Source organism: Cygnus atratus, chromosome 17 (assembly GCF_013377495.2).
Source record: "Cygnus atratus isolate AKBS03 ecotype Queensland, Australia chromosome 17, CAtr_DNAZoo_HiC_assembly, whole genome shotgun sequence".
Classification (NCBI taxonomy): domain Eukaryota; kingdom Metazoa; phylum Chordata; class Aves; order Anseriformes; family Anatidae; genus Cygnus; species Cygnus atratus.
The window spans coordinates 14010306-14022021 of NC_066378.1; the positions used below are offsets into that span (position 1 = coordinate 14010306).

General features: G+C 60.3%; 2 protein-coding genes across 3 annotated transcripts; one reads left to right on the top strand and one right to left on the bottom strand.

Annotated features, from left to right (window-relative positions):
• Positions 1-6: 6 nt before the first annotated feature.
• Positions 7-11315, bottom strand: KCTD10 (potassium channel tetramerization domain containing 10). Of its 2 annotated transcripts, none has more exons than XM_035565775.1 (7): positions 11197-11315; positions 9943-10156; positions 6480-6649; positions 6081-6167; positions 5435-5487; positions 4537-4732; positions 7-3936 (listed from the first exon to the last, which is right to left on the bottom strand). In XM_035565775.1, exons 1-7 carry the CDS (start codon positions 11197-11199, stop codon positions 3718-3720), a joined length of 942 nt encoding a protein of 313 aa, XP_035421668.1. In that variant the 5' UTR covers positions 11200-11315; the 3' UTR covers positions 7-3717. The 2 variants fall into 2 exon arrangements, with proteins under 2 accessions (XP_035421668.1, XP_035421667.1); XM_035565774.1 differs by having other exon boundaries at positions 6081-6170; positions 11197-11287.
• LOC118257622 (uncharacterized) lies at positions 7539-9892 on the top strand. The gene is made up of 3 exons (XM_035565773.2): positions 7539-8502; positions 9104-9254; positions 9520-9892. Exons 1-3 carry the CDS (start codon positions 7913-7915, stop codon positions 9769-9771), a joined length of 993 nt encoding a protein of 330 aa, XP_035421666.1. The 5' UTR covers positions 7539-7912; the 3' UTR covers positions 9772-9892.
• Positions 11316-11716: the final 401 nt, after the last annotated feature.

An 11716-nucleotide genomic window follows, 5' to 3' on the forward strand; every position in this document is an offset into this window, starting at 1 on the left:
CCCATGTAAATATGAAATATTTTCTAATTTATTTTGTTATATTAAAAAAAAAGTACATATTGCAAACATCAACCATACACTGAAATCCATCTTAAGCTTTTTTGTGTAGAAGTACAAAATGGGAGGGAATGATTGTACAGAACACGAAACACAACACTGCCGTTAAGACTAAAAGGTTCCACTCGCCCCTTGCACAAAGGTAAGACTGGAGCTTGGAGACTTCCCCAAGGGCTTTGACCAGGTGATGTCCTGCAGCAGGGTGGGCTCCAGAACCTGGCTGTACAAATACAGGAGCGGCTGCTTTGTGGAGCTCCAGCTATTCCGAGAGGTGGGAGCAAAAGCGTTCTCAGCTAGCCTGGGGCTGGTGATTACTCTTGCCTGTTCTGTACACCCCTAACGGTGTCACCAGCTGCTGATTTGAAGCTTTTCTGCATCGTTCTAATGGACAAAAATCACTTCCAAGGGCAAGGCTTCAGCCTGCGCTACTCTAGTGTCAGTATTACTGGGTGCTGGAGGGTACCGTGCACGAATCCCAGGAGCCAGGGCTGCACTGTTTGTGCCATGCAGTACTCCAGAAGCTTAGGCGCTGCTTGTGAGCAGGGTGGCTGCCCTGCACCCTAACTTCCCCCGAGAGCTGCAGTGGCAAAACCATTTAAAGTCAAAGGCTCAAGAGCTAGGAGCATTTGTGCAATGGCAGTAAGTGGCTGTGGGAGCTGGTTTTGTTCACTAAGTCTCAACAAAGCAAGGACAAGCGGCCAGTATGTAAAGGCTGTTGTAACGTGACAGCAATACAGCGTTATTAACATCGTTATTACACAGCTGGGGCAATTAGCTCAGATTGGAGTGTGTTAAGGCAGAGCCTGCCCTTAATCCAATACCAAAACTGAAACCTACTCAAACTCTCCTGGAGTGACTAAAGCAATGCCTACAATAAACAGCTGTAAAAGATTAAGTTAAAAAAAAAAATCACCCCTATCTTTTAAGAACGTAGTTTGCAAGACCTGAACGAGGAAATCCCGAAGCCAGTTACGGATCTATTTACAGAGACGTTAATCACAGAGCTGTGACCTGTCAGGTGCTCAGCACTGGTGTCGACACGTCATCTGGAGCCAAAGCTGCTCTTGCACCCCAGGAAGGGACCGGATGGTGTTTGACCAGCCCCCACTGGCCAAAGCTCCTCTGCCCCTGTGCTGAGCCACCTGCTGGCCCCACAACCGCACACCCAGCCGTGCAGGAGGGTGAGGTGGCCTGTCCCCCACACAGCCAGGACCGAGTCAGTTCTGTATCGCTAACAAAGCGAGCAGGGGTTGCTGCAGGACTTGCGCTGTATTGTACGGGACGCAGCTGGTGCCTTCACCCCCCCCATGGCCTGCAAGAGCACAGCACAGCCGCTGAGACACAGGAGTCAGAAAATGGCTTAAAACGGGGCAGAGCGTAGCCCCCCTCGAGGGCAGTAGGCCTGTTACGGACACTCAGACCCCCACCAACAGCCCCGGAATTCACCAGTAAGTGTCAAAGTACACGGTGCCAGAGAGCAACCCCGGGGACTCTACCTCCATGCTCCCCAGCTTATCGCATGAGGAAGGTCAGGGAGAGGCACTGGGGCCTCCCAACGATCTGCACTATGGACTTGTACGAACCCAGTGTGGCACCGCTGCCAACGCACGCAGGTACGGCTTAAAACAGGAGCCCAGGGTAGGAAGGACATAGCTGAAGCTGCTGAACTACACCGATAGGGCCGGGCACTGCTGAGTTCTTACTTATCAGTAGCTGAAGAAAGATAAGAGGAGACAGGACCAACACTCACATCTGCCACAGACGGTGTCTGTGATTTAGAAAAGTCTTTGGTTACTAGAAAGACAGCTTCGGCCTAACCGTGAAAGTTTTTAGGCTTACATGATGCCCCAGAAGCGTACCACCGAGCAAACAAAAGGCTTTAGCCTTAGCAGTTAGATCCCAGACAGCTTCTCTGCAATTTGAAATAAAAGCAGCGGCGTAACATAGCCGGTGACGCTGACCACACCTTTGGTTTTGGGCGTGTCAGGACGCCATCATCAGCCCTGAGCCAGGAGCAGGACTCCTTGGAGCACGAAGTTTACAGAAGCAAATACCCACCTCACTGCGTAAAGAGCTGCTGCTCTGTGAGACACCTGGCTGTCGAGGCCAGCGTTAGATATTCCAGGTGAAGAGTGAAAAATAATGGAATAAACCGAAGTACTGTGGGGGCTGCCAGGCTGCCATCCTGCCTGGAAGTTTAAGACTCGCTGCCGCTGGTTTCTCTCCCTGCCAAGATTTGCTGCATTGACCATTACAGCCGTAGCTCTTCTCACTATCCTTTAGCATCCAATCCTATTGAGTTACACACGATCTTCTACCACTATAATTGCTACTTGACTCCACACGAGGCAACACGAGACTAGGAGGTAGATAAAACACTCATTTATAATAGAGGACTACTCTCAGGAAGCGAGACGATACAGCTTTCTCTACACATTTCAGCTCCGCCCTTTCACACACAGCTGCCATTTCTGCAAAGAGACTTGGAAATATGCTCAGGGAAAGGCAAACGAGGATCAGCCACCTCTGGGCCACCGTCTTTTCCTCCCCGTGGTACTCGCTGCCCTCACTCAGTGCGAGACAACGCTCCTCTGTCAGTCACAGAACCCAACTACGGCTGCTGGCCTCCAGCCTACGTGAGGCAGGCATGGAGTGGTTGAACCCGCGATGAAATCTAACCCGTGGTGAAGGCAGGACAGCAAGCACGGCTTACTGATCCGTAATTTGATGGAAGTAGGCTCCCCAGTGCAGGTGTGGGGTCAGGCAGAAGTTCTAAGCTCCAACTGGTAGCAACACCCCCAAGGAAAAGCCGTCCGGTGCAACTAGCTCCTGACCCTCCGTCTGGAGGAATTTTAACATCTCCCCCCCAGCACTGCACCGACAAAGCAAAGGGGTTTTTTTGAGACAAAGGCCTCCACAATTCCGTGCTGGAGAAGCTCCACCAAACCGTTGGAGGAGAGGGCCCCGAGCGCGGCGGGGAGCTGCAGGCAGCTGCCCGGCCAGCCCAGCACAAGCAGCTCCCCCGACGCGGCACCGCACGGGGCTCCCTCTGCCCTAGGCACTGCCGAGGCCAAGCCAGCAGACGGTGCTCAGCACCCGGCGCTCAGCACACGGCGCTTGCCTGACCAGCAGCAGTGCTGAGGCACTCCCGAGCTACCAGCACTATTGCCTGCAGGCCTGGAGGAGAGGGAGCTCTGCAGCAGCTCCGGTGCTCGGATCGCCGCGTTTCTCCCATGCCCAGGAGGAGACAGGGCCAGGGAGTGCCTGGAAGGAAGACAGGTGGCTGACTGACCTTTTGTTGCTGTTGGGTTTGTTTGTCGGTTTGTTTTAAAGTGCAGGATAGTTACAAAAGCCAAAGGGAGCCAGCCTTCTTCCTCACTAACCACAAAAGGGCAAAGACAAGAGTGCTAAAAATCCAGGGCATTTCTCCAGATGCTCAACGGGGCCTTACATATCTACCGTACGCCCGGTGACCTTGCTTATTCCTGTCCTAGAACTACTGTGTTTAAATACCCCAAATAACCTAGTTTGTTACAAAACGGAATTTACAGACTTTGTTGAAGAGAAGAGGAGCTGCCCGGTCCTCTGCTGCGGACGATCAATCAGGGGAAGGGCAGCGCCTCCCAGACAGCCCCGCGCAGCCTGCGGCCGTCGGGCAGCTCACTGGTGCAGGTGGGCTCTGTCATCTGGACGCTTAATGTGAATTCTTCGCACGCGCTCGATGCGCTCCCGCTCCTCATCTTCTTCTAAGTGGTGGGAGCGCCCAGCTGCCCCTCCTGTGGCTTCCAGGAGCGCGTTGTCAGGTCCTCTCCCGTCCTGGGACTCGTACAGCAGAATGTTCAGCGTCTCCTCGTAAATGCGGGCTTCTGGGAACTCCACCTGCCCACCGAGAGAGAAGGTCACTGTCAGCAAGTGCCAGTCACTGCAGGCACCAAGTTACCTTGTTTCTTTCCTCCTGATACCTCTCGGTTTTTAAAAAATTCTTAACTGCACACCGGCTGTAGAAATCATTTATGGAACAAACATTTCCGTTTTGTCATTTGCTTTCAGCCACCGAGACCCAGCAACTATTATTTTCAGATCTGTCCCACTCACAGGGCAGATTGCGCCAAATTTCTCCTGGGAGAAGTAAAAAGGAAGAGGGAAGGGATGCCACTGCTCACCCGCAGCTGTCTTTACACAGGACTGGCCACCAAATTTGGGTAAGTGCGCGGGTCTGTCTGAAGACAAGAGCTGGACTGAGCCTGCACTACAGAACGCCACAACTGCCCTGTGTGAAGCGCTACGCCCCAGCAGTCCACGCCCCAACAAACCCCCAGGATGAGCTCCTCTGGGCTGCTCTCACACTGTGAATGGGAAGTTATTGTTCTATTGAGATGCTAGACAATGAAAAGAGCATTCAAAAAGCAACCGATGTCAGGACGCCAGCCCGAGAGCAGCTGGGCCCGGTGCTGGAAGCATTCAGGGGTTCACTCGTACCTTTGTCTGCTTTTTCTCAGTGGCATAAACAATGGAAGTGCAACAGACTTCAGCAATCTTCCGTCCCTGGCCGTAGAAAGACCAGCAGCAGATCTCGTCTCCAATCACGTCTTTTATAAACAGCACCCTCCCGTTAAACCTCAAGGAGAGCTTATCGAACAGCTCGATGTTCTTCAGCATGTTGTCGTCAGAGTTGCTGCGAGACAAAGGCAGGCAGCGGGCACGTTAGGGGCAGAACAGAAGGGGGGTCGGGCAGTGAGCACAGCCCGTACGCCCAGCTTCCTCCGACCTCCTACGTCTCTGCCCAGGGGGCTTTTACAGACAGTCTCCAGGACTGCAGCGGGTAACTCATTTGAGTAGTACAAGCAGGAAAGCCTGCTGCTGGAGGAGCGGTAATATGACATCAACAGCGCTGTGATTAATGCTGCCCAAGGCCGTTCCATTTGCGTACAGAATTCTATCCCGCAGACGAACCCGTTCCCAAGTTCAGGCTTAGTACCAGCTGGGTGTTTCGTCACAGAACTTGCACACAGGCATAAGGAAAGGGGGACACAGTCCCAGCCCTCGCGATTTTACCGCTTATTGAGAGCGCCGCACCACGGAAGGCTTCCTGTGTTTGACTAAGGTGCTGCAGCCCGCGGGGAATGCAGGCCAGCAGCTGGCCAGGAGCCTCTGCGGCTGCACCTAAGCCTTAGGGGAACGCCTGTCACAGAAACCGTGCATTCTTAGCCTTCTGTTGGTGGCAGTAGGCTTCCTTCTGACTCAAGTTTGAAATTAATTGGGAAAAAATTGAGCACATGCCAGCACCAATCTGTCACTGAGTGAGGTAAAAATCAAACGCGTATCACGGAATTCAGTCTACAAACAACTTCAAAGAGCTACAGCTGAAGTCACTTACCTGGTGTAGGAATATTTGTTGTTGCTCCTGTTATACAGCAACTTCACCGCCGGCTGTAAAAGGAAGCAAAGCACAGATCGGTTCCAGGACGCGCAGAACGCGCTGGGGCCTCAGCTCAGCCCAAGACCACAGAGCAGAGGAGCCGCAACATGAAATGGCGCCATCGGGCCCAGACTCAGTGGGATTTCGTTGTTGCCACAGAACTGTCACGCGCTGGCTGGCAAGCGGCCTGCGAGCCCTCCTGATCTCTTCTGTGACTAAATCCTAACTCGTTCCCCCCTGCACCCTCTACCCACCGCAGCCAGCAGGACAGGGGCAGGGGTCACCGATCCACTTTAGCTAAAGAAAGCATCTGTCGTTATTTAGCAGCGAACAAACCAGCAGAAGACCTGCTAGCCCCCACCGCCTGCTCTGCTTCAGTTTGTGCGGAACACCGCCTATTTTATCAGCTTAAGTGGAGAAGGACGTGGCCAGGCCCAGCCCGAGCAACATTTGTCTTTAAAAGTAGAAGAAACATTTCGTCTGGTGTAGATTTCCAGTGCTCTGCAGCTCGGCAGTTAAAGAATATTTGTTAAATACTTGGTCAAGATCCCAAGCAAGCCCCACGGCAGCAGGCCAGCGTCCTCCCAGGCACAGCCTCTCGTACCTTATTGGAAGTGGCTATCAGCTTTTGCTCTTCCTTGGACGACGTGATGACCGGCACCTTGCAGAACGGTTCATACGCATCTTTGTTCTGCTGGAACAAGAAGCAGGCGGACGCTGAGTGCACGCAGACCTCAGGGCGCACTCCTGTTAACTGGGAAGTCCCCGCAAATTCTGTTCTACTGCTGGAGGGCTACGAGCTCAGCGCGCGGTCTGCCTTCACACGGCACCGAGCAGCCGCTTCTGGCCCGCGCCCTGAACCGAGCTGGCGCTCCAGCTGCGGGGCAGCTTCCCTCCGGGACCAGCCGAGCTGGGACTCGTCTGAGCTCTGTGCCGCTCGGGAAGCGCGGGGACCGAACGGCTTGTACGCGCTTAAGTGGCAGGCCCTGGCTGCGCGCCCTACCTGCAAGGCTGCTTGGCACTCGTCCACCAGCCCCTGCACCAGGTAGTACTTCGCCTCGGCCAGCAGCTCCTCTATCTCTCGGCGGCTCTCAGGGAGCGGCACGGCCCCGTCGCGCAGGTAGTTCAGGATCGTCCCAAAATGCTTCCCACAGCGGTCGATCAGGATCCAGCCTAGGGAGAGGGGAAGAGCGCAGTCCAGCAGAGGCAAACGCGGCGAAAGGCCTCGAGCCTGGCCCAGGAGCGCTGCACCAAGCGGGCTCCTGCCAAGGGGGACCAGCTCCGGCTCCCTGCTCGAAGCTCACTTGCTCCTCACCGTCCCCCAGTCACTGACCAGCGGTTATCTGTCACACAGGAGCGAATTCCTCCTGTTCTCAACGCGACCAGCTCTGTCCCGCCTCTGCTCGCAGAGCCCCTGACTGTTTTCTCGCCTTCCGAGGGCCCTGCTACATACACGCGTGGCTCTTTCTTCCAGCCGGCTTACTGCAGCCAGGCTGGGCCATCGGTAGGTCCCTGCACCCGAGCACAGCGGCGGGACCGCCGTGAGCCACCACCTCCAGCAGGCGTGCAAGAGGTCGGAAAGAGAAAGGCAGCACGGACACGGGACGCGTCCCTGCCAACGCCATCCCGGTCTCCGCATCCCGCGGGTGAGCGATTTGGCAGGGCAGCGTGCTTACCGGCACAGCGTCCCAAACTGCTGGGCCGAAACACGCGAGCGGGACGTCCCGCGCGGCCCCTGCCCGGGCTCACCGGCACCGCCGCGCGATGGGAAGGGGGCGAGCGGCACCGCACAGCCGCAACAAACGGCTCTGCGGTGACGAGCTGCTGGCAGGGAGGATCCGAGCCTCGCCTCTCGCTGCCCGACGCGGGCCGGACCCCGCGGAGCGTTTCGCAACGCCGAGACACGGACGAGTTTCCATAAACGAACAGACGGACGCTTGCGGGCTGCGGCTCAGGAATGCAGCGAGTAAAAGGCTTGTGGGGAAGGAGCCATATTTTGGACAAATAAGGGAAGGAGGTCAGAGCAGACCCCGCGCGTTCGGCCGGAATGGAATTACTGGTAAAATCCCAACGTTTGGTGAAGTCTGGAAGGCGAACACGTCCCTTCCGCGCCGCTCTGCGGAGAACCGAGACAGCCTCCAGCAGTCTGCTACAGGCTTCCCATCTCCCTCCTCGCCCTGCCGTCTACACAAAACACACGGCGCGCTCCCAGCTGTAACCGTACGGGCTGCAGGGACAGAATACAAAGCTGGAGGCGGGAGAACTGGAGACAGAAATCAGAGAAAAGCCTGCTCCAGGCTAAGGAGCGCAGCACGCCTACCCAGCCGGCGCAGAAAAGAGCCCGTTTGTCAGCGCGCAGGTAGAAACCTGCTGCAACTTTCTGCTTACAGATGGCAGAAGCGAAGCAGAACTGCTCGCTGCCAGGCGGGGCGGGGGATGCGAAAGCATTTCGAGCAGCATTGCAAAGCACCAGCGGCTGCTGAAGCGGCTTTGAAGAAATCCGCGCGGTTTAACCCAGCGGCCGAGGCCGCAGCCAAACGAAGAGGAGTCGCGGGAAGAGGCTGCCGCCGGGTGAGGGCTGCGCGGAGCCGAAGTAGCGGGGCTCAGCTGGAGCCTTCTAAAGCCATTTTTAATCGCAGTGTTACAGAAACGCGCTGGGATCCGTTTATTGGGGGGCGGGAACACGTTATCCACGAGCTGGGCTACAGTTCCCGAACCCTTTCTAAGCTAAGCTGCAAACAATCAGCTGCCAGCCCCCAGCAGGGAGCTCCTCTTTCCTCCCGCAGCCCGGGCAGCAGCACGTTGGCATTGCTGAGCTTGGAGAAGGAGCTCGGGAGATGGGGCCGGGGTCCGAAGAATGCCCCCGCACCCGGAGGAGGGCGCGCGGTACGAACCGCCCCACAGCTCGCGTCCAGGCTTTGCTCTTCCCCAGCTTCTCCCCAGGTCCGGCTTCTCTTCCCGAGAACCACTCCGTTTTCTGCCAGGCTTCGGGCGCGACCACTTAGGAGCGTTTCGAGGAATTTCAGGTAAAGAGAGTTTCCTCCGACAGCCCTAACGCTATCGTCCCCGGTCCCCGCGCCGTGCCCGGCAGCAGGAGGTACAGCAGGAGCTGCTGCAGCGGGAGCGGCCTCGGTTACGGCGCGCAGGAGGCGTCGCGTTCCTGTTAAAACACGCGCTGGCTGCGCGGAACGCTGCCACGCAGACGCGGCGGGATTCCCGGCAAGATCAGCCTGGGATTTTGCGGCCCAGGCGGGATATTTTAGCCGATGAAAGCCCCACGTAGCACCAGCGGTGGCAGTAACGCTGCCTGCTGCTCTCCAGGAGGCAGAACGAGCCCTCTGAGAGCCGCCAGCTCCGCGCCTCGACCCGCAGCCCACCCGCCGCAGCTCCAGCGGTGCCGCCGCGCGGCTGAGCGCCTGCGGAAGGCAGGGACGCAGCGCAAGAGGGCAGCTTCTCCCCACCCCCAGCTTAAACTCGGGCACTTCCAGCTCCAACGGGGGTGTTCGGACAATCAGCCCGCTGGGCTTTGCGGGCACGTGTGCGTCGGTTTGGTTTTGTTTTGTTTTTTTTTTTTTTTTTCTTTCCAAGCTATTTTTTTTCCTCCAAATCCACTTCCTCCTGCCTCAGGACTGCTCGTCGCCAGAGCCCTGCTGATCCGCCGCGTGTCCCGCGCGAGCCCTGCGCGCAGGCCGCTCTCCAGCGCCCGAAGCTGAGCCCAGCCCGGCCAGCCAAGCAACGCGGCTCCCGTGCTCTCGGCGAGCTCAGGCACAAATTCCAGGTAACGAACTCGTCGGGAGGGAGGCGTTTTACACCCGCAGGATCTGCGAGGCGGGGGCCGCTGCTAAAGACAAGGCGTCCGAGCGCGCAAACGCGGCTACAGGCGAAACGCCAGCGCGTAAGCGGGAAGCTCTGCTCTGAATTAAGCTGCGACGCCCCCACAACGCGGGAACGCTGAGCCCGAACCGCGCCGGCAGCCGCCACGCCGACGCCTTTCGGCCACGCAGTTAATTCAAACCGAATCGTTTTTCATATCTGCATTTCAGATAAGGAAACAAGACGAGGAAACTGCCTGCAGAGCTTCCACGCACGCGAGGCCCGACGCGCGGGTCCTCACCCGCTCTTCTCCCCGTTTTCCACGCGCGCGTGGGAGCTTTCACCGCGGCGTTTCAAAAGACGCCGCCAGCCCCGTGCTGCCAGGGCGTGACAGCACCGCTGGCTCCCCCGTCCCCCCCTGGCACGTAGCCACTCGGCCGGGCCCCGCACCCCTTTTGTTCCCCGCCTCTCCTCGGGTGTAAGAGAGGAATTTTAACGCTAATAAAACGTAGAAAGCTCCAGGCCTGCGACGAGACGTTTCTCTCCCTCCCCTCGACGTTTCGGTCCAGCCTGTTCTAACCCGCTTCCGCCGGCGGGCAGCAAGCTGCCGTAAGGGCCGCCAGGAGCCCCCCCCTCCCCCCCCGCCCCGTTACCTTCGCTGTCGGTCAGCACTTCCATTCGGCCGCTGAACATGGCTTTGAGCATCGTGTCCTGCTTGGTCAGCGTCTGCATGGTGGTGTAGTAGAGGGCGCCGCCGATGTTCAGCTTGACGTACTTGGAGCTGGGGCTGGCGCCCTTGAAGGAGGTGGTGCGGGTGGCAGCCGCCGGCACCGCCGAGCTCACCACGCTTTCTCCCGACATCTCTTCCTGCGGGCAAGGAGTTAGCGGCGGTCAGACCCGGTTTTACCGCACGGCGCCCAGCCCGGCGCCTCTCGGAGGGGCCCTCAGAGGCGTCAGATGTCGGGTCCTGGGTGGCGGTGACAGCGGGCAGCCAAGGAGGCGAAGCGACCCGCCCGGGAAGTGCTGAGCGAGGAGCACCGAAGCCAGAATTCCCCACAAAAGCCGCGCCCGTTCCTCTCGCACCTTTTAAACCCTAAATTCGTACCTCACGCATAACCTGCCTCACAGCCGGGCAGCCCCCGGTGCACGGAGCCGCCCCCGGGGGCCGACAGGCCGCACGCCCCGAGCCCCCTCGGCCCCTTCCCTGCCCCCTCGGCCCCTTCCCTGCCCCCTCGGCCCCTTCCCTGCCCCCTCGGCCCCCTCCCTGCCCCCTCGGCCCCCTCCCTGCCCCTTCCCTGCCCCCTCGGCCCCTTCCCTGCCCCTTCCCTGCCCCCTCGGCCCCTTCCCTGCCCCTTCCCTGCCCCCCTCGGCCCCTTCCCTGCCCCCCCCGGCCCCTTCCCTGCCCCCTCGGCCCTTTCCCTGCCCCTTCCCTGCCCCCTCGGCCCCTTCCCTGCCCCTTCCCTGCCCCCTCGGCCCCTTCCCTGCCCCCCCCGGCCCCTTCCCTGCCCCCCCCGGCCCCTTCCCTGCCCCCTCGGCCCCTTCCCTGCCCCTTCCCTGCCCCCTCGGCCCCTTCCCTGCCCCCCCCGGCCCCTTCCCTGCCCCCCCCGGCCCCTTCCCTGCCCCCTCGGCCCCTTCCCTGCCCCCTCGGCCCCTTCCCTGCCCCTTCCCTGCCCCCCTCGGCCCCTTCCCTGCCCCCCTCGGCCCCTTCCCTGCCCCCTCGCCCCCCCCCCCCCCAGCCCCCCGGCCCCCTCCCTCCCCCCGCACCGATTGAGGCCCCGCTGGGCCCGGCCCCGCCGCCATCCCGGGGGCCCGGCTGCGCTAAGCCCACCCTTCCTGGCGGCTCCGGCCCTGCCCCGAGCCCCCCCCCCGGTGCCGGTGCCGGTGCCGCTCCCGCCCCCCCCCCTCACCATGAAGGGCGCGGCGCTGCCCCGCGGCCCAGGAGCGCCGGGGCGAGGGAACTTCCGGCCCTGCTCCGGTTCCGGCGCGGTGCTCCCCCGAAACCCTTCCGGTGCTCCCCCCAAACCCCCTCCGCCGCTCCTCGCCGCCCCGCCCCGCCCCGCCTCACGGCCCGGCCCCAGCGGGCAGCGGCGGGGCGCGGAGCCGGGTGCGGAGCCGGGTGCGGAGCCGCTTGGTCCCGCTGCGGCCGCACCGCGGCGAGGCGGTGGGGAGCGGGAGAGCGGGCGGAACGGCGGCGCGGCGGAACGGCAGCGGCAGCGCGAGGTTGGCGGCCGGCCCCGCGGCGCCGCACGGGGCGCCGGGCTCGGGCTCGGTACCGGCGGGAGGGGGGGGGGGCGGCCCGGGGACCCCCTCAGAGCCCCTCAGAGCCCCGGGCCCGGCCCTGCGAGGCCTGGCAGCGAGCGGCTGCGGCCGGGGGCGCTGCCGGGGACCCGTCGGTGCCCGTCGGTGCCCGTGGGCTCGGTCCCCGCC